This window comes from Epinephelus moara, chromosome 24 (genome assembly GCF_006386435.1).
Source record: "Epinephelus moara isolate mb chromosome 24, YSFRI_EMoa_1.0, whole genome shotgun sequence".
Classification (NCBI taxonomy): domain Eukaryota; kingdom Metazoa; phylum Chordata; class Actinopteri; order Perciformes; family Serranidae; genus Epinephelus; species Epinephelus moara.
This window is the reverse complement of record NC_065529.1, coordinates 36564505-36587850: the sequence shown is the minus strand read 5'-3', so window position 1 is coordinate 36587850 and position 23346 is coordinate 36564505. Positions and strand designations below refer to the sequence as shown.

General features: G+C 38.6%; 3 protein-coding genes across 3 annotated transcripts in view; 1 reads left to right on the top strand and 2 right to left on the bottom strand.

Moving 5' to 3' along the window:
• Positions 1–113: 113 nt before the first annotated feature.
• Positions 114–7475, bottom strand: rdh5 (retinol dehydrogenase 5 (11-cis/9-cis)). Its single transcript, XM_050037441.1, has 6 exons — positions 7383–7475; positions 6452–6513; positions 5974–6296; positions 3336–3594; positions 2610–2773; positions 114–802 (listed from the first exon to the last, which is right to left on the bottom strand). Exons 2-6 carry the CDS (start codon positions 6481–6483, stop codon positions 582–584), a joined length of 999 nt encoding a protein of 332 aa, XP_049893398.1. The 5' UTR covers positions 6484–6513; positions 7383–7475; the 3' UTR covers positions 114–581.
• Positions 7476–9663: 2188 nt separating this feature from the next.
• bloc1s1 (biogenesis of lysosomal organelles complex-1, subunit 1) lies at positions 9664–13355 on the bottom strand. The gene is made up of 4 exons (XM_050037442.1): positions 13152–13355; positions 12906–12978; positions 10822–10954; positions 9664–10286 (listed from the first exon to the last, which is right to left on the bottom strand). Exons 1-4 carry the CDS (start codon positions 13210–13212, stop codon positions 10176–10178), a joined length of 378 nt encoding a protein of 125 aa, XP_049893399.1. The 5' UTR covers positions 13213–13355; the 3' UTR covers positions 9664–10175.
• A 2061-nt stretch (positions 13356–15416) lies between these two features.
• itcha (itchy E3 ubiquitin protein ligase a) overlaps positions 15417–23346 on the top strand; it is a 23206-nt gene continuing 15276 nt past the window's right edge. Inside the window, exons 1-10 of the mRNA XM_050037922.1 lie at positions 15417–15534; positions 16548–16627; positions 16988–17129; positions 17780–17904; positions 19009–19140; positions 19925–19973; positions 20140–20318; positions 20550–20784; positions 21624–21719; positions 22021–22195. Of these exons, the coding sequence (XP_049893879.1) occupies positions 16603–16627; positions 16988–17129; positions 17780–17904; positions 19009–19140; positions 19925–19973; positions 20140–20318; positions 20550–20784; positions 21624–21719; positions 22021–22195 (1158 nt within the window). The 5' untranslated portion in view covers positions 15417–15534; positions 16548–16602. The remainder of the gene's footprint in view (positions 15535–16547; positions 16628–16987; positions 17130–17779; positions 17905–19008; positions 19141–19924; positions 19974–20139; positions 20319–20549; positions 20785–21623; positions 21720–22020; positions 22196–23346) is intronic.

Below are 23346 nucleotides of genomic sequence, written 5' to 3'. Positions count from 1 at the left end.
CCTGCTCAGTACATCCTGTCAATAACTGATGACTGAACTGATAGCTTACATGAACTGTATGAGCAACAAAAAATGTAATTAAGACAAATTAACAACTCAAAGTAACACAGAAGTAGGTGTAACGGCTTATATTTGAACATCATACACACCATAACACACTAAAGACATTGTTAAAACTCAAAATATATATTTTTCTTGACAGCAGAATCCTGTTTATTTAGCCTCTGATGGTTAACAGCATCCATATCAAGGAACATAAATAACAGTGTCAAAAGGCACAGCAAAGTGTTAACAAACAAAACAACAATTAAACAGTAAATTATACAATACACTTTCATTATTTCACGTATTTCACCTCAAGCAGACATCACACAGAAAAAAACAAAACAAAACTTTAACATGGCAGATTAGACATATAAATATAATAACAGCAACATCAGATCATTGCATGGCCAGTGTAGATAAGGAATATGGGTACTTTAAAAAAGGCAAAAGATTAATTTCTTTAAGTCAGCATCTGCACTGCATCAAAATGACACAAAATGGCTGATAAGTTTTAAGACATTTCTTCAAAGTCATCATTACACGCTCTTTGACGGACGAGGCAGCACCAACCTCAGCCCAATGTCAACCACACAGGAAGGCATGTAAGAGAGGGGGATCCAGATGAGCTTGGCATCCCAGCCGGGACTGTATCTGGTGCGTGGGTAGGCAGCGGTCAGAGCGTGCTCCATGCAGCCGGTCACCTTGGAGAGGTCAGTGTCGCAGATAGCGTTCATGATCAAACGCTGGACCTTGATGTCTGAAAATGAGAGTGAGTGAGTGAAGAGATATTTTCGCCCCAAAAATAAAAAAACATATTTTTCCTCTTACCTGTAGTGCTATTTATCAATCTAGATAGTTTTGGTGTGATTGGAGACATCTCAAAGTGCTAAAACAAAGTCTGTGGATTATCTTGAGTTACCAGGTCATCATTTCTGGAAAGAGACATTTTAAATGTATTTTTCTGGCACTTTGAGCACCACAAGCTAAGTGCCATCTAGTTCCATTATATTCAAGAGAAGGCAGACATCTCTACGGCTGATATCTCCAACACTTGACAACTCACACCAAAACAATCTAGACTGATAAGTTTTATTTATCCTTTATTCAACCAGGAAGTCCCTCTCTTTTACAAGAGAGACCTGGCCACGGTAGCAGCCAATCAAAACACATTTAAATACAACATATAATACAAAAATCCACAATAAAACAACAACTATTCAAACATAGTGGCCTCAAGCAAAAACAAGCACATATCTCTGTCACCACACTCTTTATGATGCCCTTAAATTCATCAGTGTATATAAGTGTTTCTAATTTTAAATCTTTTGGAAGTTTGTTCCATGTCCAAGGTGCAGAGTAGGAGAATGCAGTTTCCCCCACATCTGTTAAAACCCAGGGTACATTAAAAAGTAACCACTTGGAGGACCGTAGCTGATAACTACCAGAGCTGACCAATATTGCTTTGTAGATAAGAATATAACAGTGCTGTTATTTGCAAGTGGTCAAGCCCACCAAATCATAAAGAACGCAGTGATGAGTAAGTGACTTTGCATTTTAAAGCGTAGAGATGCATGGTATACTGAGTCAAGGCTATGTAAAATGGAGGAGATTGCATGCATATGCAATATGTCATCATAATCAATCACAGACATAGCACTGCAGGTAAGAGGAAAAATACATGTTTTTGATTTTAGGGTGAACTGTCCCTTTAAGTGCACTTTTTTTTTTTTTTTTTTACTTCACCTCTTAATGTATGTATTGTTTTCCAGCCATACCACGACTACAGTAAAGCTATTTTAAGGCATGAGATTGCCTTGGAGATTTCTTATCTGTGTGTCTACATGTATTCTTTCCAAAGAGCACCTCAAACACACTCGGTTTAAATCCAGGAAGTGCTCTCACGCAAACACTGTTTTGTATGTATTGTAGGCCTGGGAAGTATGTAATTCTTCATACCATCATACCTTCCTGAAATTTCACCGGAGTATATATATATATATATATATATATATATATATATAGTATATGGCTGTATGAGTGTGCAGCATCTGCACCCACCCAAAACTCACCCTAACCATCTTGGTTACTCCTGTTACTCATCCAGCTAGTGTTCCAACACTCAAAAACTCCAGTTTGATAGTTATTATCACAGTATCTTGTAACTTAGCTGCCTGTTCCACCAGTAGAAACTGGAGACTGACCTCTGGTGGCACGTGCTGTGCATACAGTGAGTTTCATAGAGAGAAGCGTCTGTATTTGTGACAGTATTGACAATCATACCATCCGGATTCCTGAATACCCTGGTTTACCCTAATACTGTGATAACCGCCCAAGCCTAATGTATTGTATATTAACAGAGATTCATGACATTTCAAAGTCCTAAATGTGGGCTATACTATTTTAACATTATTAAAAAGTATGTGACAATATTTTGGACTGGTATATTTATGTTGCTCTCAATCATAAAACAGGTACAGATAAAGTATTTTTGTGTCACATTTCAAATAAATGCTTACTCACAGTTTGCATTATGAGCCCAGAACAAGGATTGGCAGTCCACTTACACTTATCAAGGTATTTGTCTCCATAGCTGGCCTGCACTTCAGGGCTGAGCTGGTTCCACAGGCGATGCAGCTCCCTCTCGAGGGGGTCGAGGCTCGTCACTGCCGTCTTAAAAAACCCGGGCTCAATGATGCACACATTGATTCCAAAGTAGTTTATATCTCTCCTGGAAACAGAAATGTCAGTTCATAGTATTATATATAAACAACAGAGCTTGAAACAAGTTTATAACACCAGCTGCAATAAATGGGCTTAGTGGCTTGAGTGTAAGAAATGAAAACACAATATTATATCTAGTAAATAAACGCAATAAGCCTGTCTGGTCTCATGAGCCAATATCATAATGTATTTGTCTGCCTGGCATACACTGAGGCTGTTTCTTTTGTGTATTACTGCAATTTCTTCAACGTAATGTGTTTTATTGCTCTAAATGTGTGTTATTGTTTGTCTTTTATATAACAGAAAATGTCTGGAAACCAAATCTCCCTCATGGGACAATGAGGATATGAAGATTATGACTTGAATTACTATTTGTCCTTATAATTAGAATATAGGTCTTTCTAAAAGAGAGAGAAAGAGGATTATTGGGGATTTGGGGGAGTTTCTGTTTCTCCTGGCCCATAATATTAATGGCTAACTGGCTCCACAGAATGCTTTCTTTGTGTTTCATAAAGCAGGTTGTTACAGCACGCTCTTATCTGATGTTGATGAGGTTGTGAAAGACTCACCTGAGGCAGTCAGAGAAAGACTCTACTGCAAACTTGGAGATGCAGTATCCTCCACCGTTTGCAGCCACCCGGCCCAGCACCGACGCTACGTTTACAATACGGCCACGAGCCTTTTTGATGAGGGGCAGGAAGGTCATTGTCATGGAGATCACCCCATTCATGTTGACTTTCAGTGTGCTGTGGAAATCCTCCACTTTCATCCACTCTGAAGGGCCCATGGGTAATGAGCGTCCAGCATTGTTCACAATACCCCAAAGTCCTAAAAATAAAAAAGGAAATGAGAGACAAAAGGTGGAAGGACATATTTTGTGTTACAGATCTGCCTTGTGGAATTTAATTTACATCATTTTATTAGGGCTGGCCCAATATCTGATTTTCACGACACGATTATCATAGCCAAAGAGTTCACGGTAACAATATTATCGTGATATCTATAAAATGGGCTTAGCAAAATAAAATACAATAAAACAAAAAATAAAAATGAAATAATAATAATAATGATGGTATCAGTCAAATTGATCTTTAATGTTGTTTATTGTGTGTTTTGTCTTATTTCGCAGAATGTAGTGTGACGTGTATCCATTTTATAAACTTCACGTCAGTTTACGTCCTGTCAGTTCTACAGTAACGTGACCTTTGCCTCCGCTAATTCACTTATTACAATTAACTTATATTGTTGATAGTATTAACCATTTGCCAGTCAGCTAGCCTAGCTGGATGGTAAAATGAGGAAAAGCACCATCAAGACCATGAGGAGTGCAGTTAGCTCTACAAAAGTTTGCTGCTTGCTTTCACAAGGTGGTAGCCTATACGTCGTCAGTCACTTTAATATTTTTGGGAGCTCTTCCATGCATCAAGTGTTAAAAAAGAGCCATAGTGACCTAACGTTAGCTTAGCTACCAATATCAGGCTAATGTCAGTGCTGAGTGACAAACGTTAGCAAATGTTTATCTTCTAAGACATTGAGGTGATTATCAATTTGATAAAAAACACTAAAAAGAAAAGTGAATAGTAAATTTGTAAAATGTAAGTTAACGCTAAAGCTAACTGTGAAAAGCGTAGTCTATTTACTTCCTGTCAACTCTACAGTACGTTAACATTATTACCTTCGCCCCTACCTTATTGATCACTGCTTTTTTTTTAACCTTACTTCAGTTTTCACAGTTAGCTTAATAGAATTTATTTCTGTATGTAGTGTTTTTGAAAATATTAATGTGGCCGGCGTACACCGGCTTGTAAAAACGAGCAGTAAATAGAGCTAATGGTGCTTTTCTTCATTTTAGTAGCTAGCTAGGCTAGCTGACTGGCTAACTATTAACCTCCTATGACCTGCGTCGTCATCTAAGGACATTACATTTTGGGGTTGCTGCACCTTATACTTCATTCTTCTTAAGATATGTCGTCATTGTTCATGGACACTTTTTTGTGCCATAAAGTTGTGGCAAATCACAATACACTTATTCAATTAAAAACAAGATGGCGGCCATCTCTGCAAAGTCAATCTAGAGCTGGTCTGGACACAAAAGTGGACAAGGTACAAACCTGATCAAACTTTATGGTTGAAACTTATGATTAATAATGTTTGTAGATTGATATGGCAACAAATTACACCAATTTTAGCAACAGTAGCTAAGCGAAGCTGTTAATTAGGGAGATCTTGTTTGAGGACATTGGGACTTTATCATTGTGTTATTGCAGCATTTCACACAGGCCAATAAGGTGTGACAGACTGTTTCTACAGACAAAAAGAATATTCCTAGCTATGGAGCAAGGAAAATTCATGGAGATACAAATTGAACAAATCACAAGGCTTTTGAATATGTTACATTTTTTGCAAATTTGCTTGTGCGTAGCCATGCTCAGGCATCGAAAAGAACAATTTTGAAGAGTTTTCCACTTGGACAGTGACCCCTAACCTAGAGAGTGACAAAAATGCTGCACTGTTTACAATTTTGATTTTGCTTTTGTTTTGCACAACATGTTTGTATGTAGGCATTAAAATGATCAGTTTCATACTTTGTTACATAATTGTGACCGCTAAAATGAATCCAGTGTGCTCATATGAGTACATCACTTTTTTCAAAAACTACTGCCTGTTTTAATACAATGCTTTGTTGTTTACACTTATCAGGTATCTCCCCAAAAATAGCAAGGATAAATTAGAAAACGCTTACCAAAGAAAAGCTGGGGTCTCAGGAGGTTAAAATGATCATAAACACCTTGTACAAAAACTAATAGTAAATACTGACATCACTAACAAAGTGCACTTTGATCTCTAAGGTTGCAGGTGAAGGTAACGTTACTGTTATCAGGAAGTAAAGAGATGTGTAATTTGTAAAACAGATACATCACAATACATTGGGAAAGTAGAGAATTACACTAAAAATACAAGTAGGGACGTGAAGAGAGTTTGTAACCAACACTGTACAAAAGAGTACAGAAAGAGCAACTACACCAAATGCATGGTGACAAAGGGAACAGGATGGCTTTGGGGGAAGGAGAAAAGTGAGAATGTAAAGACAAAGAAATGATATAAGAGGCGCTGGATTATTAGCATAATATTTCTAAATATCACGGTTTTCTTCAATACCAATAAATCACAACACCTTTATTTACATAGTGCAGCATCAACTCTCACCCTTTTCGCCAACCTCCTTCTTGGTCCACTCCATCGCTCTCTGGACGCTGTCTTGATTGGTCACATCTAGCAGGATGGTCTTCAAATAAGGCCCTGCCACCCTCTTCAGGTCATCAGCTCCCTTTTCTGTGAGACAGCCGGCCAGCACGTGGAAACCTTTACGATCGAGCTTCTTACACAGCAGGTTTCCGAACCCTGAGTCGCAGCCGGTCACAAACACATACTTGTCAGTGATGTTCTCAATCTCCAGGCTGTCTCTGTACAGCCACACTAAAGTCCACAACACCACGAAGGTAGCAAAGATGTACAACCAGGCATTTTCCCTGAAAGAGAACAGAGAGGAGAAGTTTGGACAAGAGGGAGGCAGAGGGATTTGACTTTGAGAAAATATTCTCCATGTGCAAGCTTGGAGGTTATAAAGTTAGGCTACAGCTGCCAAATGACTGCCCAAAACGCAGGGAGCATGAGTAATTCTTACCCTAGAAGGTCGTAGACAAACTGCGTATCCATGCTGCTTCCACCTGGAGGGCTCAGTGCTTGCTGAAAAAACATGTTGAGCAAATGTTACCAGGTATTGACATGGCGAACTGCCAAATCCGATTTTTCAGGAGTGGAATGGAAAGTAGAAACACAGAGACTTATTTCAGGAATCCCCAAAACCAAATCCCCACTCTATTTCCTAATATTTTCAGGTTTACTCAACCTTTTTGATTACAATGGGATACAATGGGTTTGTTCACAGGGGGCCTTAGTGGAGGGGCTTGTAACACAGAAGTGCTTTGGGCACATGAGAAATCTTTGGATAATACTCTTATGGAAGAAAGAAAGGCATTTGTTATGGAGCTGGACCCGAGGGGTGAGGGGTGCATTGTTTTGAAGCATACATTTAATGCCCGTGACGGAGCTGCTTAAGCTGGCCATTGCAGAAAACCAATTAGTTTTCTGGCTTATTAGTGACAAAAAGATAGATCTATGGGTTATGTTATCCACGATATCAAAGTTTCCTGCTGAATTAAATCAGACACGATACTCTTAGTGCTGATGTTGGCGTGATAGCATTAATTAAAATGCAAATAATCCTGTAAAATTACAACAATGGTCAAGCTAATTAAATTTAGTTTCTCAATACCAGTGTGGAGAAATATATCAGAATATCTGAAATATTCATATAAATCTATAAAACTGGATCAGGTATAACTATTCAAACTTTAATTACTTTTTTTGTAAGCCTTTGTTACAAAAATTCAAACTAATTAGTTCATGGATAAAATTACTTCGTGATACATTTGCAAGATTTCCAATATTGCAGAGTTTTATCAGCAAAAAAGGGGACCTAGAATGTGCAAGACAGAGGAAGTACTTCAATGATGAGAGAGATGATTATATGAAAAGAAATGATACAATCCTACCTTTTCCTTTTTATGAGAAGTGATGGATCCCTACAAGTTATCCGTCCTCTTCCCTTTCCCTTTCAGGTTATTCTTCTGTCTTAACTCAGAGAAGGCTGGTCAGAGAGAGGCTTTATCCCTCTGGTTTATCCTTTAAGACAAGTCCGCGATTGGTAATCCCCAATCCGTAACCACTTGGTTTGTGCATGTGTGTGTGTTTCAAAAAAAAAAAAAAAAAAGTGGTGGGAATTACAGAATACCCAGAGAACTTTCCTTACATAATGCGAACTTGGATATCAAAGAACTTTTTTTTAGCTACTTCTCACAGTACATTATCTACTTTCCACATTACATCAGGAACTTTCAAGTATTTTTAGACCCTGGTGGTTCAGAGGGTATGCAGGCTTGTTTTAAGAGTGTTGTAACAAATAAATAATCCCTCAGTTAAAGCCTTGTGCACCCTCAAAAGTATGTGTTAAACCTCCTTGGTTCACTCAGTTCACTGACCCATGATATCAGTTTTACAGCTTAAACAATACATACGGTGTAATCTGTGACTGCATGCTGTGATGCACGTCTTAAGACTGGTCAGCTCATACAGCAGAGATGTTGACGGTAAACAAGAAGTGGCCATTGTACTATACGATGTATTGTTGGTGCAATAAGGAAAAGTTTTTTGTATAAACGTGACTTGCTTTACAACTGAATGCTCTATTTAAAAAACTACAATTCAAACTTGCCCTCAGTACATTTCTGTCAAACTGTTGGTTTACATAGAGATGCATTTTTACACTGAGACTATGAGCTTGAAGCAAGACTTCTTTATCACAACAACAAAGGCATATTTTTGTTCCCTATGAAGCACAAACTGAAGGATCAAGTGTCAAGTTTTGACACTGGTTTTCTATCCAAACAGCTCACAGTGATTTGAGTGTTAATTGGTTACAAAACACGACTGCAGCTACATGCGAAAACCCAACAGCCACATGTGTCATGACATAACTTTCCTCCCCGTCACGCATTCCATGAATTGTCCAATCACCCTCTCCAGGCAAATATTTATCCAGTTATTGTGTTTAGTGGTTAAGCTGTAGTTTTATTGCAAAACATTGTGCCTACATTTTAAAAGCTTGAATATCTGATGTTATTACTTTGTCATTTGGCCTCCTGCCTGCTGCTTCTCTGATCATAAACCATCAAGTTAAACCCAATCCATGACCCAGAAGTCCTTTACAACTATTAAGTTTCCTAAATATTAAACATTTGTTGAAGTCTGACAGTTGTTATTTAAGTGTACATCTCCCAGCCAGAACCTTCACAGTTCTTTTTCTGACAACTACTGACACCAATGGTGTGTTTGAACATCCTCACAAGAGGATGCTTTCACAATGTGTTATCTAAACGCACATTAGGTAAGCACGATACTGGATGTTTTGCCAATATATTACAACTTATTTGGCAGATGACTGATATTGATATATCCACTTTTATCCAGACTTAATTTTAGTGAGCATCACGTCTCTTATGTAGTGTTAGTAGAGTTAACATCACATTATACATGCATACTCTTATCGTGATGGTCCATCAGCAGATGGAAACATGAAATACAATACTTTTTCATGTACATAATATTCGGGGCTCCGGCTCACGACCATTTGCTGCATGTCATCCCCCCACTCTCTCTCACTCCCCCATTTCACTCTCTCCTGTCAATTAAAGGCAAAAGCCCAAAAAAATAATCTTAAAACAAAACAAAAAAAAATGTACGTAATATTCATTCATTGTGCAAAAAAAGAAAAAAACACTTTGGCCGATTCCGATGATTCATTTTAAAGCCAATATTGTTGATAACAGATAATGTGCCGCTATTATCATGCATCTCTAACACACATCATTTGGATGATCATCTCCGTACATAATTAGGCTACACATTCTCTATATATTATTCCGTAAACTTTTTTCACATTCCTGCAGAAAACTTTTCAATTTTTTTTAAAACATTTTTTTGACAGTATTTGTTTTCACATTTTTATTGTCTTGTTTTTCCTTTCAATTTTTATTTATGCTTCTTGGCTGTTTGCCGTACTGTCTTATATCTTAAATTTTCCCCACTATGTTTACTGTTATGCACCATATATGAAAAACTACCTGGCAATAAACCTGATCCTGATTTTTCTAAGTAGCCTGCTCGAGGTCCTTCATGCAAATTTTTCCTTGTACTTATTAATTCCACTTTGCATAACAGCTGTTATGAAGCCTTACATAAACATACACTTCAGTGGTAGATTAAATCTATTCAGCCTTGTTTGATAAGAAAAAACAATAGTGTGTTACGTTTATTAAAAATACCGTTCCATCTCTAAATGGTAACAAAAGTCGTCCGACAAAAGCAGTGAAGTTCTCACTTTACATCGACATAAAATACACAACCAAAGACATACAAAATTTAGGGATCATAATTTTAGGAGAAACTACAAACAAGGACATGTGTGGCAAATTTGTCTGTGACCCCTTAAACATACAACAAGCAGGTGAACTGAGTTTTTACATGTGGCACTTTCAAAATTCCAAACTCACATAGCTTTCTTTCCCCCCCAATTACAGATTGCATTTAATTCAGTGCTAAACAGATGTTAGAACCATTTCAGACTTTGACATTTCTCTGAACAGAGTAACCGATCTGCATTAGCCCACTAAAAGGAGCATGCAGACAAGCAAAGTCACTGCTGTTTGCATCGTGCTGACTGGAGTCAATTGGAATTCTGTTTCATTCCAGTGTGTTCAGTTTCAGCTGTGAATGTCCCACCATGAAGTTTATGAGGAAGCAGACTGAAGTTGACCCTTGTGCACGTACTCCAGAGCTGTGGCTATGGTCCTCATGTCCATCTCAATACTGCGGGCCCAGTTTTCCACATCCCCAATTTCCTGTTCAACAGACAGTATAGAGACAGAATTAGTGTCACCACCAGCAACAGGCTGTGAGGATGATATAAGCTGGATAATTGCACTTAGAGTGGAAATCCATTCATGAATTGTTTTCACCACCTGTCACATCCACTCAGATCTAGGACCTGTGTCAACCTAATCTGCTTTTAGTGAAACCCATAAAGCAATTGGAAGATATTTTGACCAGTCACTGCGCTCACCATTTGCAGCAAAAATGTTTTTAATGGTATTATTTTTATTTGAACAAGGCGCACAGTGGGATACAACAGCAGATATTAAATCTGCATTAAACAATACTTGTGATATTACTGAGTCATAGTGCTCGGTATAATGTAGTGCTGAACCCACTCTTATTACATTCTGCTTAATTAAATGTGGTACTGATTGCTACTGCATTAGGTACGATATTCAGGACCTCATATCCTGTTACAGACCTTGTCTTTGCGTATTACAATAAAAAAAAGATAAGGGCCTTGTTTTTGGATTAATGTCTTGCCAATACAGTATGTCTTACCTTTAGGGCCTGATTGAAACCCTCCACCATACTGATCCACTGAGCAGTCTGCTTGGAGAACTGGCTCGCCTGCACTTGGAGAGTCTTCACCTCGTGATCGAGCTTACGTTGGTTCACATATGCCTGGGCAACTCTAAAGTGAAACAGAAAACAACAATGAGAAATGCTACAGTATCTCTGATACATGAAAATACAGTATTATGGAGCAATATGTCAAATATGGCATGTAAGAGGGAATTTGTATTTGATAGTCCAAAGTCCAAGCCATTAATTTGTCCATTTACGCTGAAAACACATCATAATATTTAAACTTTACTAAGTCTTACCATGTCAGTAAAGGACTTTGGTCATAATCCTTTACATACAGGAACAGAACAATGGTCTTTGCATCTCACTCTTGTTCTTTAAGCTGATTGTCTTGCTTTCATCACAACTTTCACAATGTTAACGGTCTTAATGTACTATTTCTGGTTGTGTCACACATGGAGCCAATTCTGCCCTGCTGAGAATGGGCTGCTTTATTTTGATTAGCTCAGAAAGAGCTATTGGTGGGTTGGTGGGAATCTGCTAAGGAACCATGGAACCTAGACAGTCTATACAGGCAATGTATGTCAAGCACAACCTATACTGCAGTGCTAAAATGATTTGTCGATTTCAATTTTTCAATTTAATTTAATTCAGTTCAGTTCAATTCAATTCAATTTTATTTATAAAGCCCAATATCACAAATCACAATTTGCCTCAGGGGGCTTAGCAACATATGACATCCCTCTGTCCTTGGACCCTCACAGCAGATAAGGAAACCCCCCCCCCCCCCCAAACAAAAAACCCTTTAACGGGGAAAAAATGGTAGAAACCTCAGGTAGAGCAACTGAGGAGGGATCCCTCTTCCAGGACAGACAGACGTGCAATAGATGTCGTGTTTACAGAACACATCAACATAATAAATTTACAGAGAGGGAGAGACAGGGAGCGAAAGTGAGACAGAGAGAGATACAGGGCAAAAAGTAATGACAACAGTTTGCAATAATATTCTAGTAATAATAATAGTATTTTGGTAGCATATTTGTTACAAGTTAGAGATCGACTGAAAAGTAATTTGCAAATTAATTCATCATTTAAATCACCTTCAAAGCAAAAATGCCAAACATTTGCTGTTCCATCTTCTCAAAACTGGGAATTCATTACCATTTCTGTTTTTTATTATTTTAAATTAAACATCTGCAGGTTTGGGGCTGTTGCTTGGAGATAGAAAGCCATTTGAAAATGTCACAATGGGTTGTCATTTTTTTTTCTTTCATTATTTTTACTTTTTTCTGATATATTTTTGACAAAACTTCAACCTAAAAAGTAACAGATTGCTCAATTATGAAAATAAACATTAGTACAGCCCTAATAACATTAGAGCTGTTGTGATTAGTAGACTAATTGCTAAGTCAAGTGACAGAAAATGAATGGCCATAATAATAAATTAATTGGTTAAGTCATTTTTCAAGCAAATATACCAAACATTCACTTCTTTCAACTTCTCAAAATGTGATATTTTCCTTTGTTTTATATTATTGTAAACTGAATGTATGTGGGTTTTGGAGTGTTCACTGGACCAAAAAAAAAAAAAAAAAGATATATAACAGACCTACTTGAGTGGGTTTTTTTTTTTTTTTACCTTTTACAGGCCATATGAGTAATCGAGAAAACTACTTGGTGGATTAATTAATGATGAAAATAATCGTGGGTTGCAGCCCTAAACAACATAAATAAAGCCACCTAGCTGGTGCAGGTATTTCACAGCTACAGTTCAAGTTAGATAATGGTGCAGGCTTCTGTAAGGTGTGTTTGAGGGTCAGGTGGCAAAAGTTTCATATACTAATTTCACAAAATTATATGTAGTGTTTACCTTTTACTGGCAGGTTACTCCCTACTTTGTGAGGGTGTCAAGATGTCAGCACATCCCACGTGCAAATCCTAAAACTACCATCACTATCATTACCAGGCAACTATGAAATGCAACAACAGTGTGTCTACCACACCTCAGCAGACAAACAGAAACAACAGCAGGGGGCTAAGAGATGAAATTGTCATACCCAACATTGAGGTGATCTACCAGGGCTTCTGTCAGGCAGGTGGCTGCAGCAATAGCTTCACGCCTCCGTCTCTCTGTGCAAGAAAAACATTAACACAGCAGAGCAAACCATCAGCACTATAGTGGACCCACACAAACAGGTAAATCAGCAATGCTACAGTGGACCTACGGGCCCTCTAACACACTCAATCAGCTTTGTTTTTAGCATCTGTTAGCATGCTAGCTAACCAGCTACCCATTCACTCACCCTGCTGCTCCTTCCGCTCATTTTGCTTCGCCTGGTGCTCCTTCAGCAGACGAGACAACATCTTCAGGGCTCGTTGAAATTAATTCGCAAATATTTTCGTGTCTTTAAAATAGCTAAATAACATGGCTTTTATAAACAGAGACGGTTGAGGTGCTATCAGCTGACTAGTACAACGTTAGCCGCTGTCACGAGACGCTAGAGGACGACAGCAGTGGTGGGCGTGCCCAAAAATGGCGTCTCGCCTGCCGCCATTGATCATTATTAATGTAATGTTAATATGTTTGTGTTGTTAATTAACACAACACACAGAGTTGGAATCAGAGCAGACGGTGTCAATGAATGATTATTCACAATTTTGAGGCATATAATTTTTTTTTAATTAAATTGTGAGAATGTTTAGTGGTGACGTCAATATTATCTTCAACGTCATACCGTTTTAACCTTCAAAATAAAAGTCGGACTAATTAGAAATAGTACTATGGCTACCACTACTACTTTTGCTAGTTTTAATGGTGATTTTTTTTTTTTTTTTTTTTTAAATTGTAAATCATTAAGTACTTATTTTTACCTTTTATATCTTTTTTCCTCTTTACTCTTTTCTGTATCCTTAATTATGTTTTATATTCTATTGCTTTGCCAAGCATTTTGAATTTCCTTTATATATGAAATGTGCTATACAAATAAAAGCTGCCTTGCCTTGCCTTACTACTACTACTACTACTACTAATAATAATAATGACAACAACAACAACAAAAAAACAATAATAATAATAATAACAATAACAATAACGATAATAATAATAATAATAATAATAGTGAAGTGAAATAAGTGCAACTAGACAAGGATGTTCTGCAAAATAACAAATCACAAACATATCTGATAGGCAAGTGAAAAGACTGAAAGCACCCACAAAAGCTGGGACAAACTTAAGGATTAAGTGTGCTGAACTGCATTATAGACCATATAATAAAATAATGCAGCCACAAAACTGCCTTACTCTCTTATAAATCATTACTATAAGAAATGAAAAAGAAAACACAATCCTTAATTTGACAGAACAATCACAACCTGAGGTCCAATAGCCTTTCCAGAGCTTTTAACCATATCACAGTTCTAAAAGTGCCACAGATACATAATAGTCATGAGACAGTTATTTACACATTATTGTCAAACATCTATTCCAGACCCCAGCAAGCAAGCAGCCACATACAGTGGAGGAACCACAGTGCCTCCTCAGGAGAGGAGCCCTATGCCCCCCAATATGTAAACAGATATGCAAATATTGACAGATATGTAAATAGATGTAGATAGTTTACTGTGAATTAATGCGAAATTGGTTGCTGTAAATGTGTGTATGAAGACTTGTATATAGTTTGATGTCTGTTATTTCTTATACAAACTGCTTGTCCACTATAACACTTGTTTTTACTCTTTTTTATGCACAAAGTTACAAAAATGCATATTGATGTGTTCATGCTTCTGTAATTCTGTGTCAGTAATTCTGATAGTGATTCTGTATACCTGAGAGGATAATGTCAGCCCAAAATCATAACTGTACATTGAAGCATTCAAGAGTAGCAGCCTGTTTACCATAGGTATGTCATCACAGTTACCAAGGGTCCTTTGGAGTCTCCAAAATATCCTTTTTGGAAATGCCTAGACATACCCTTAGAAAAACATGTGTAAAAAAAAGTCATTTTCTGTAGTACTGTTGTGAAATTTGAGCTTGGACTAGATAAGCTATCATACTTTGGTTCCATAGTGTTTACCAGCTAATACCTCCCAGTTACAGTCATCTGCAGCATCTTTCTTCAAGAAAAAAAATCCAGGGAGTGTGTTCAAACCTGGTTGAAACTTGTATAATTTAATGACAGAAGCATTCTGACTGTTGGGGAAAACTTTAGTGTCACCTTTTAAATGAGACCATGCATGTACAGGTACTAAATAAAGAACAAAAACAGCGTTCAATTTACTTTGGGTAGAGTTAAAGTCAGACTGAGCCATCTCCATACCCACAAAACAATAATAATATACCTGTGGTGTTGTTGAAAGCTCATGAAAAAGCTGGTTAGTGCACTTTAAGTTTGGAGAGTTTTGTCAAACTACTGTTTTCAAGACCAAGAATACTTTCATGGTTAAATATGACAGAGTGTATGACTGTATTTTGATTAATTTAATAGTTACAGAGTAATTTTTCTACAAAAAAGAGATTTGTATGCTGTTGAGAAGCCATTTTATTTTGAAAAACTCGTTCCGGAAAAGCCGGTCTTGTTCTGGCTAGCGGAACACAGGGCTGTACTGATGGCAGGCGGTTACCTGTCAACAACCTAACCATAGCTGAAACTGAAGTCCGTGTTGCCATTTATCGTCTGCTTCTGTCAGGTAGGGTCATCTAGTCTCTCACCGAGTGAAAGGTGTCAGATTCACTCGAGTGAACGGTCGAAGCTGCTCAAGGAGCCGGGCGGTGTTAGCAATAGTAACGTTAGCTAAAGCCTCGGTGTTCAGGACGTCGGCGAACAAAGTTGCACCAGGTGGTGGAACTTCTCAACGTCTCTCGGTTCATTCCCCAAAAATATCAACATTATAGACAGTAATACATCTTAACAATGTCACAGTCGAAACAGTTACCCCAGAGACGGCTAGTGTTTGATGTTGTCTTGACAGCAAATCCTGGCTAACCCCCTGCTAACCTGACAGATAAAGCTATTAAGCTACAGTCGTGCTGCATTCACGGTACAGATAGCAGCGAACACGTTCGCCCCGTTGACAACTTTATGTCACTGTTTGATACACTTAACATCTTTTCGTTAAATTACATTAACCTACCCTCTTGTCTAGTGTTTTAATTAACCTTCTTGCCCTGTCAAAGATTAGTAAGAAAGGTTTAGTGAGCCAATTTGAGGAGGGGATTTTCCGTTATGAAAGGTTCACGGTGGTTTCTTGGAATAGATAAGCTTAAACCAAGTCACTTGGTTACGTGCATTTTGGTGCAGTTTGTATGTCTGACATCATTTAAATTTCATATGGAGTGTGTAGATATGTAAAATACTGCTGTATAAGACAAGTTAGCCTCAGTTAAATAGTAATTAAATGAGTCTGCCTGTCAGTGGGATTATATACAGTCCAAATTATGTTAAAATGTGTGCACAGTTTAGTTTAAATTCACCTGAAGTATTTAGCTTAACTTTTATTATGGAGATCAAAAGTGTAGGTCATGTCTACATAGCTGATACTATCAAATGTACCTCTTTGTTTTTATTAGGCAGCCCCATCAATACTTGCTAAAGCCAGGCTTTACTTTCCACTGACTGCCGCAACCCAATAGCCTAATCACTCTGTAAGTAGGTTACCTGCATAGAGTGTCCCATGTTTACATTTGCTGTCGCTGGTTGCAGCTGTTGCAGGTCCTTTCGGTGTAGCCAAACAAGGCTGCAGTGTTATGGATGAACCATGAAGGCCCAATTACAAGTCACAGGTAAGTTAGTATTGCAAGATTTGTAAGCTTGTCTATGAACCTAAATGAGACAGAAATTTGATAAATTGATGAAGTTGTAGTGCTCAGTATTGTTTGACTTTGTGTCTAGGAAGCTACAGGATGTGGGTTGCTAACTAGGCCTAAGTTCCTGTAGTAATAATAAGGCCTAAATAGCTGTCACGGACTGTTGTTGTGTTTGTTCAGCACAGGGAGACTACAGGAAGTGGTGGTTTATGTTTATAGTTAATGGTTTTAGCATGTTGTTGCATCTTTACCAAATGAAACTTCTTATAAATGCTGATTAAATCTACTGAAAGTTGCATCACCCGTAATTTCACTGTGGTATTCTCCCCTATCCAGTGCTTTCAGCCAAGCTGAAGGAAAACAAAAAGAACTGGTTTGGTCCCAGTCCGTATGTTGAGGTAGCCGTGGATGGCCAGTCAAAGAGGACTGAGAAGTGCAACAACACACACAGTCCCAAATGGAAGCAGGCTGTCACAGTGTGAGTACGACTGTTGTGTTTGTCATAGGAAAGAGAAACCAGTTCAGCGAACATCTCCCTGCTCATCTGGCATAAACCAAGATTTTGTTACTGCAATGCCTATTTCTCACCTAAACTGTTTAGAGAAACATATTTTAGTGCACGGTTTGGTTGTAATATGAGAGTTTGAGAACAGGATGTGGGTGCTGACTGAAAAAACTCTGATCAAATGGTAAAACTAAGCAGTGCTGATCAAATATGAACCAAGATTATGTTACTGCATTGCCTTTTTCTTGCTTCAGTGTTATCAGAAATATATTTTAGTTCACCATTTGATATGAGATCGTTGTCACCAGCTAGCCGCCAAATTGTTTCCAGTGTCAAAACGGATAAGCTGGCATCACATCACCTGCCAGCTGGAGTGTTTATTAGGCCGATGCAGTGCAGTGCATTCTGGTAGTTGTGGGTTTTCTACCTCTCGAAAAAAGCAAACAAATGCCACAGCTCTTTTCCTCTGTTTTTTTCTCTGGTGATGTAGCACCTATTACAAAAGTATGTTTTCAAAGCTATTATATAGTCAGCAATAAATCCTTTCAGCATTAGTGCAGATCATTCATAATCTTTTTCTCTGGTGTTGACTTGTATCTTGTCATTTTCTCACTTCTCTACAGAATTGTAACTCCGGTCAGCAAGCTGATCTTTCGTGTTTGGAGCCACCAGACGCTGAAAGCAGACATCCTGTTGGGGATGGCCATACTGGAGATCAGTGAGACCCTAAAGGCCAACGACCTGAAACGTGCGTTCATGCCACTTTCTTTCTCCTAAATTTTAATATTAAATTTTATATGAAATATCTAACAAAAAGATTACAACCCAAACTCTCCATTCACTTTTCCCTTTACTGGCATAAGACAGCTGTGATCTTTTTATAGCACAAGGCTGTTTTGTAGAGTTTACTCGTACTGTCACTTGTCATTTCAACTTTGAGCATGGAAAATATGTGTTGTCCAAGGAGCAGAGTATGAAGCTAATATTTCCAGGCTCTCTGGTTGATTCCCACAGAATATGATGAGGTATTCAAGATAAAAACTCCCACCACATGGCGTGTTTATTTCAAGATAATAAAACATTGTATCCTTTGTAATCCAAACTTTCAGTATTCACTTTGTGTGTCTGAGTCTATCAGCAGCATATTTTATTTGGCAGATGTCGCACACACTGTAGACACTGTACACTTGTGTAAGAGCGCATATCTCCCTGTGTTTGTACTAGAATGTTTTATTGGGCTTTGATAACCCTAGCAACCCACATGCACAGTACTCACTAGCTTCTCTTTCCCCTGGGATACAGGACTCACCTAAGCCTATGACCTTCTGCTTGCTTTGAATGTGTTACAGCCAAATTCAATGGTTTATCTTGGCATGTGCAATGTGACATAAATACTGGTCCATATTCTATTTGGCTGCTTGCTTTTCATTCGCCAATAAAAAAACAAGATTCTAAAGATCCTGCCAGTAGCCCCTTGAGGTCATGCAACTTGTTACACCTCATATGACTTAAGTGAATTAAGCTGACAAAGTGACTGACACTGACATCTTTAGAGCACCCTACTCTCACCAGCAGGACATAAAACAATAACCAAACACCTTGAGAGTGAGATGATCATGAATGGCCAGTAAGGGAGGCCTTGCAAAGGAAAATGTCTCTAAAATGTAATCTCGGATTTAGTACGTACATTCATTGGCAATATCTTCTACCTCAGTGCAGCCTTAGCATCGTCTGGTTTCATTTTGTTGTGAAGGTCAGTGTGGGTGTTTATCCGATGAGTGTACTTGAGATGTGATGTCAGTCTTGCAAATTATAAGCGCCTGTTAAACACTGAATTCTGTACCCTCCCCAGTGTGTGAGGTGGTGCAGACACTGCAGCTGTGCTCAGACAGAGACCCCCGGGATATTGTGGGTGACCTGTCAGTCTGTCTGGACGGCATGCAGGTAGACCCAGAAACCTTCGCCTCAGCAGAGAAAGAACACGGTAAGGAATCTCACCCAGACAGAAGCACACTTTACAAGGTCAATCACAGGAACAATTTGAGGACATGAACCATGTACAGATATGCAGAATTCTTTAAATTCCTTCTTCCTTGCTCTTCATAGTTTGTCCTATCGTCATTAGTGTTCTTGAAAAAAGGCTTTAACAACTGCGGATGTCGATTAATTTTGGCTCCTGACCAGAATCTTTTAGTAGAGCCTAAGTGATACATCAACCAACTTAGCTCATTGTGAATATCTAGCGTCAGGGCTGGGTTTAAATAATCGTTTTAAATGATTCAAATCAATCTTCATTGATTTCTGGTGTAATTTAAATCACGCCGCAGCCTCGCCCTTGCTCTCTGTGTGTGTCAGGTCTGCAGCTGCTACCACACACACAAATGCACGCACAAGCACAGAATGAACAGCAGAGCAGACAGACCGCAGTGAAGAAAGTAAAGTGACAATAGCTTGAAGGTTACTCAAGTTAACATTTACAACTAATTTAATTAAAAATTAAATTGCATCTGATTAGGAGATCAGAGGCAATAGCCAGCCCTACTCAGCATATATGTCAGCTGTTGAGTAACAAAAAAATTGTAGTGCAGAAATACCAAATATCTATGATTTAATTGGTTTTCACATACTTAACTTTACTTGTCATCGTGCACTACGTCACTCTCCATACATATCTTGGTCACAATTCCCAAATAATCCAACTGTTGCAGTAACATCTAAAGTTATTAAATAATGATGTCACTTGTCTTCTTGTTTCTTTGTCATTCTAGCTGTTGTTCCAAATGGAAATGTGAGACAAAATGGAGACAGTGGCAAGAGGTTCAGTAAACTTTTATTAATGGGCCTTTGCATGGTTTTTGTGCAGATCTTGGGTTATGGATTTGGTAAATCAAAAGCATACGTCTTGTAGAGTGTGTGTGTTTATGTATAGAAATTGCGCATCATATATCTGTAGAATAACATAAGAAAATATGTTGATCCCCAGGTCAAGCAGAGACACGTCTCCCTCCAGTGACTCAGAGGAGTGGGTTATTATACCTAATGGTCATGCTGTCAATGGCACGGGTTCTCCTTCCCGATCTCCAGGGGGCTCCAATGCCTCACGTCCTCCCAGACCAGACCGGCCTCCTCCGCCTACGCCTCACAGACCAGCTGCCTCACCAAGTAGGAAAAGCACACAATATCTGAGACTTTACAAAATAGCTACATTTCTTTAGCTGTTACAATTTGACATACCAGCCATTTTACATTCTCACATACCACTGGTTTTGTTTTATGTACAGAAATAGAGTGCTCTGTGTTAAACGCCTGCACTCAAAGCAAATAACACCTCTGCAAATTAATTCACAGACTTAAAGGTTTTCTTCGCTGCCTTCCTCCCACTCCTCTCCACAGCCTCTTCTAGCAGTTCCTCCCCTAGTGAGCTGAGTGAAGGTCCAGCTTCCGATGGCTCCTCTCAGGCGTCAGCTAGTGGGTGTTCAAATCATCAGGATGACTCAGGCGCTGGAGCAGCGACAGCAGTTTCTTCACAGACAGCAAGTGGCCCCAAACCAGGGACCTCTGCCTCAGCAGCTCAGGCCACAACAACTCCCAGAATCACACCCATTAGCAACGCTCCTTTGCCACCAGGGTAAAAGAACAATGCGCTACACATATTTCTGCAAGTCTTCACTACAGCCACTGTTAATAGGCATATTAGAAAGTCCCTTCAGGATCTTGTAGGCTTTTTTGGGATAGTTGCGGCCTAAAATGCCTGATTTCATGTCAGCTTTTATAAGAAATTGCGATGCATGTTGTTTTATGTGATTTTTTTTCTTTTTTTTTTCCACAATTAATTCTGAGTTTGTGATTTAAACTAAACTGAAGTTTCCACAAACCCTGCATATTTGATCAAACTCATCTTGAATATTTCAGCACATGTAATAGATCTGGATGCAACAGCCCCCGTCATGGTGATTTGTTTTGTCTGTTGTGAAGCGTTTCAGCCATTTCCTGGGTGTGTTTTGCGCTATAAAAGTGTTTGTCAATTAATGACTTTTGTTTGTGTTCCATCACAACGTTGCGCGCATTGTCAAACAGTTCCCCCTGCTTTGATGCAGAACATCAATGCTGTAATTTTGCTGTGTTCTGTTTCCTCGCTGCTATGATTGGAAGTGATCGGGAAACTACAGTGAATAGTCTTGTGGAAAAGTTGCGGTGATAGGACAAAATTGCAAGGTTGCAACAAATTCACAGGGATCGGATCAGTTTGCGTTAATTGCTGTGATCGCAGCATCCTGAACGGGCTGATTAGGCTGCAGCCTTATAAATATTTATGTGTGTTGTTATTGTAATATGTAGGGATGTTCCAGGTATTTTAATGAATGGTAGTTTTCCAGTGACTCAATCCAGTTGCTTGGCAGTTGACCTACATCTGAACCCGGTTTCCTATGCTTTGTCTTTGCTCACTCATTTGTATTGTCTCTGCAGGTGGGAGCAAAGGGTGGACCAGAACGGACGGATGTACTATGTGGATCACATTGAGAAAAGGACAACCTGGGAAAGGCCTGATCCTCTGCCTACAGGGTACCAAAGCACTTGTTTCATCATTTACTATCAACACTAACATGGTTCTTGCTTGGCCCTTATAACAGAATAAAAGTAATCTCAGATCAGTACAGACATATTTCACAGCCACTTTTACGATTACTGTAGAGCTGCACTCTTTTTGTTCATAATTGTCTTTACTAGATAAATACTAGAACAGATTAAATCCGCTTGTGTGTCTGATATTCATATGGATGTCAGGTGGAGCCCTGCGACACAGCTACCATTTTGCCTACATTGTCAACTCAGCACTGCCGTCTTTTTACTTTCTGTTCTGTAGATGGGAGCGCAGGGTGGACCCGATGGGTAGGGTGTACTATGTCGACCACATAACGCGAACTACTACGTGGCAACGCCCCACGCAGGAGTCGGTGCGCAACTATGAAGAGTGGCAGCACCAGCGCAGCCAGCTGCAGGGAGCCATGCAGCAGTTTAACCAGAGGTTCATCTACGGGGTGAGAGCAGTGACTGTATAGTTACTGGGTTTAATACATCCACTGCACATGAAGCGCAGTCTGACATTTATTTGTTCCAATTTACATAAAGATCCCATCCAAACATGATTTATGACCTATAGAAACACTTTGCATAGTAATTTGTGTTTAATATGATTTGATCACGAAAGAGTTCACTTACCTGGTTATAAAGTCTAATTGCATCTACTCCTTATCCCATAAAAAGATTCAGTGTTGATGAATATGCAAATACTGTTAATTTCATGTTCACAAAATCATGTTTGTGAGTGTTGAACTGAGATTTATGGTGAGCACAGAGAAACTTTACACTTTCGCAGATGAAAGTGAAAACTGCTTTTGGGCATCATTATGCACAGTGAAACTCAAACATCCAAGTGAAGTAACATTAAGCAGAACACGTGATTTTGGTTTAAAACACATTACACTGTACAGTTCAGAACACAAAGAGAATATCTGGTTCTCAACATTTTCGGCTTGCTTCCCAAACTGAAGTAACATGCAGACCTTGCAGGGACAGAACTTAAACCCTAGACGGTGATTTTCGGCTGTGCATTATTTTCTGAAAGTAAATCAAATCACAACAAAAATGATATTAAACCATAACCACCTTGGGGGTTTATCAGCATGGGATACACTACTGTAAACTGTCCCAGTCTTTGCCATTACTTTCTGAATTTACATGTGTGACATCTCTACTGCTGTTTTTGAAGTTTGATTTGGCTCTCGGGTCCGAAATGGACTCAAATGGTGATGACTATGCCTGACTGAGTACGATCCAAATAATGGATAGCTATGGCTAGTATGTTTTAAAGTCCGGGTTAAGCAAAAATAAAATGTGAAATGAGCATACACAGAGAATATATAATATCAGTTTTCAAAATTGTGAAAAAATGAATAGTATTTTCTGCTCTAAGATGCTGGAGGCGTGTCCGCTGAAGGAGCTAAAATCAGAATCTGAATCAGAATCAGAAATACTTTATTGATCCCCGAGGGGAAATTATTTATGTTACAGGTGCTCCTTGCAAGAGAGGAAAGATACGTGAAAATATAAGAAATTTAAACAATAGTATTTACAAATATATAGTTAAATAAACAGGAATTATTAACAAACATAAATGTAAATAAATATA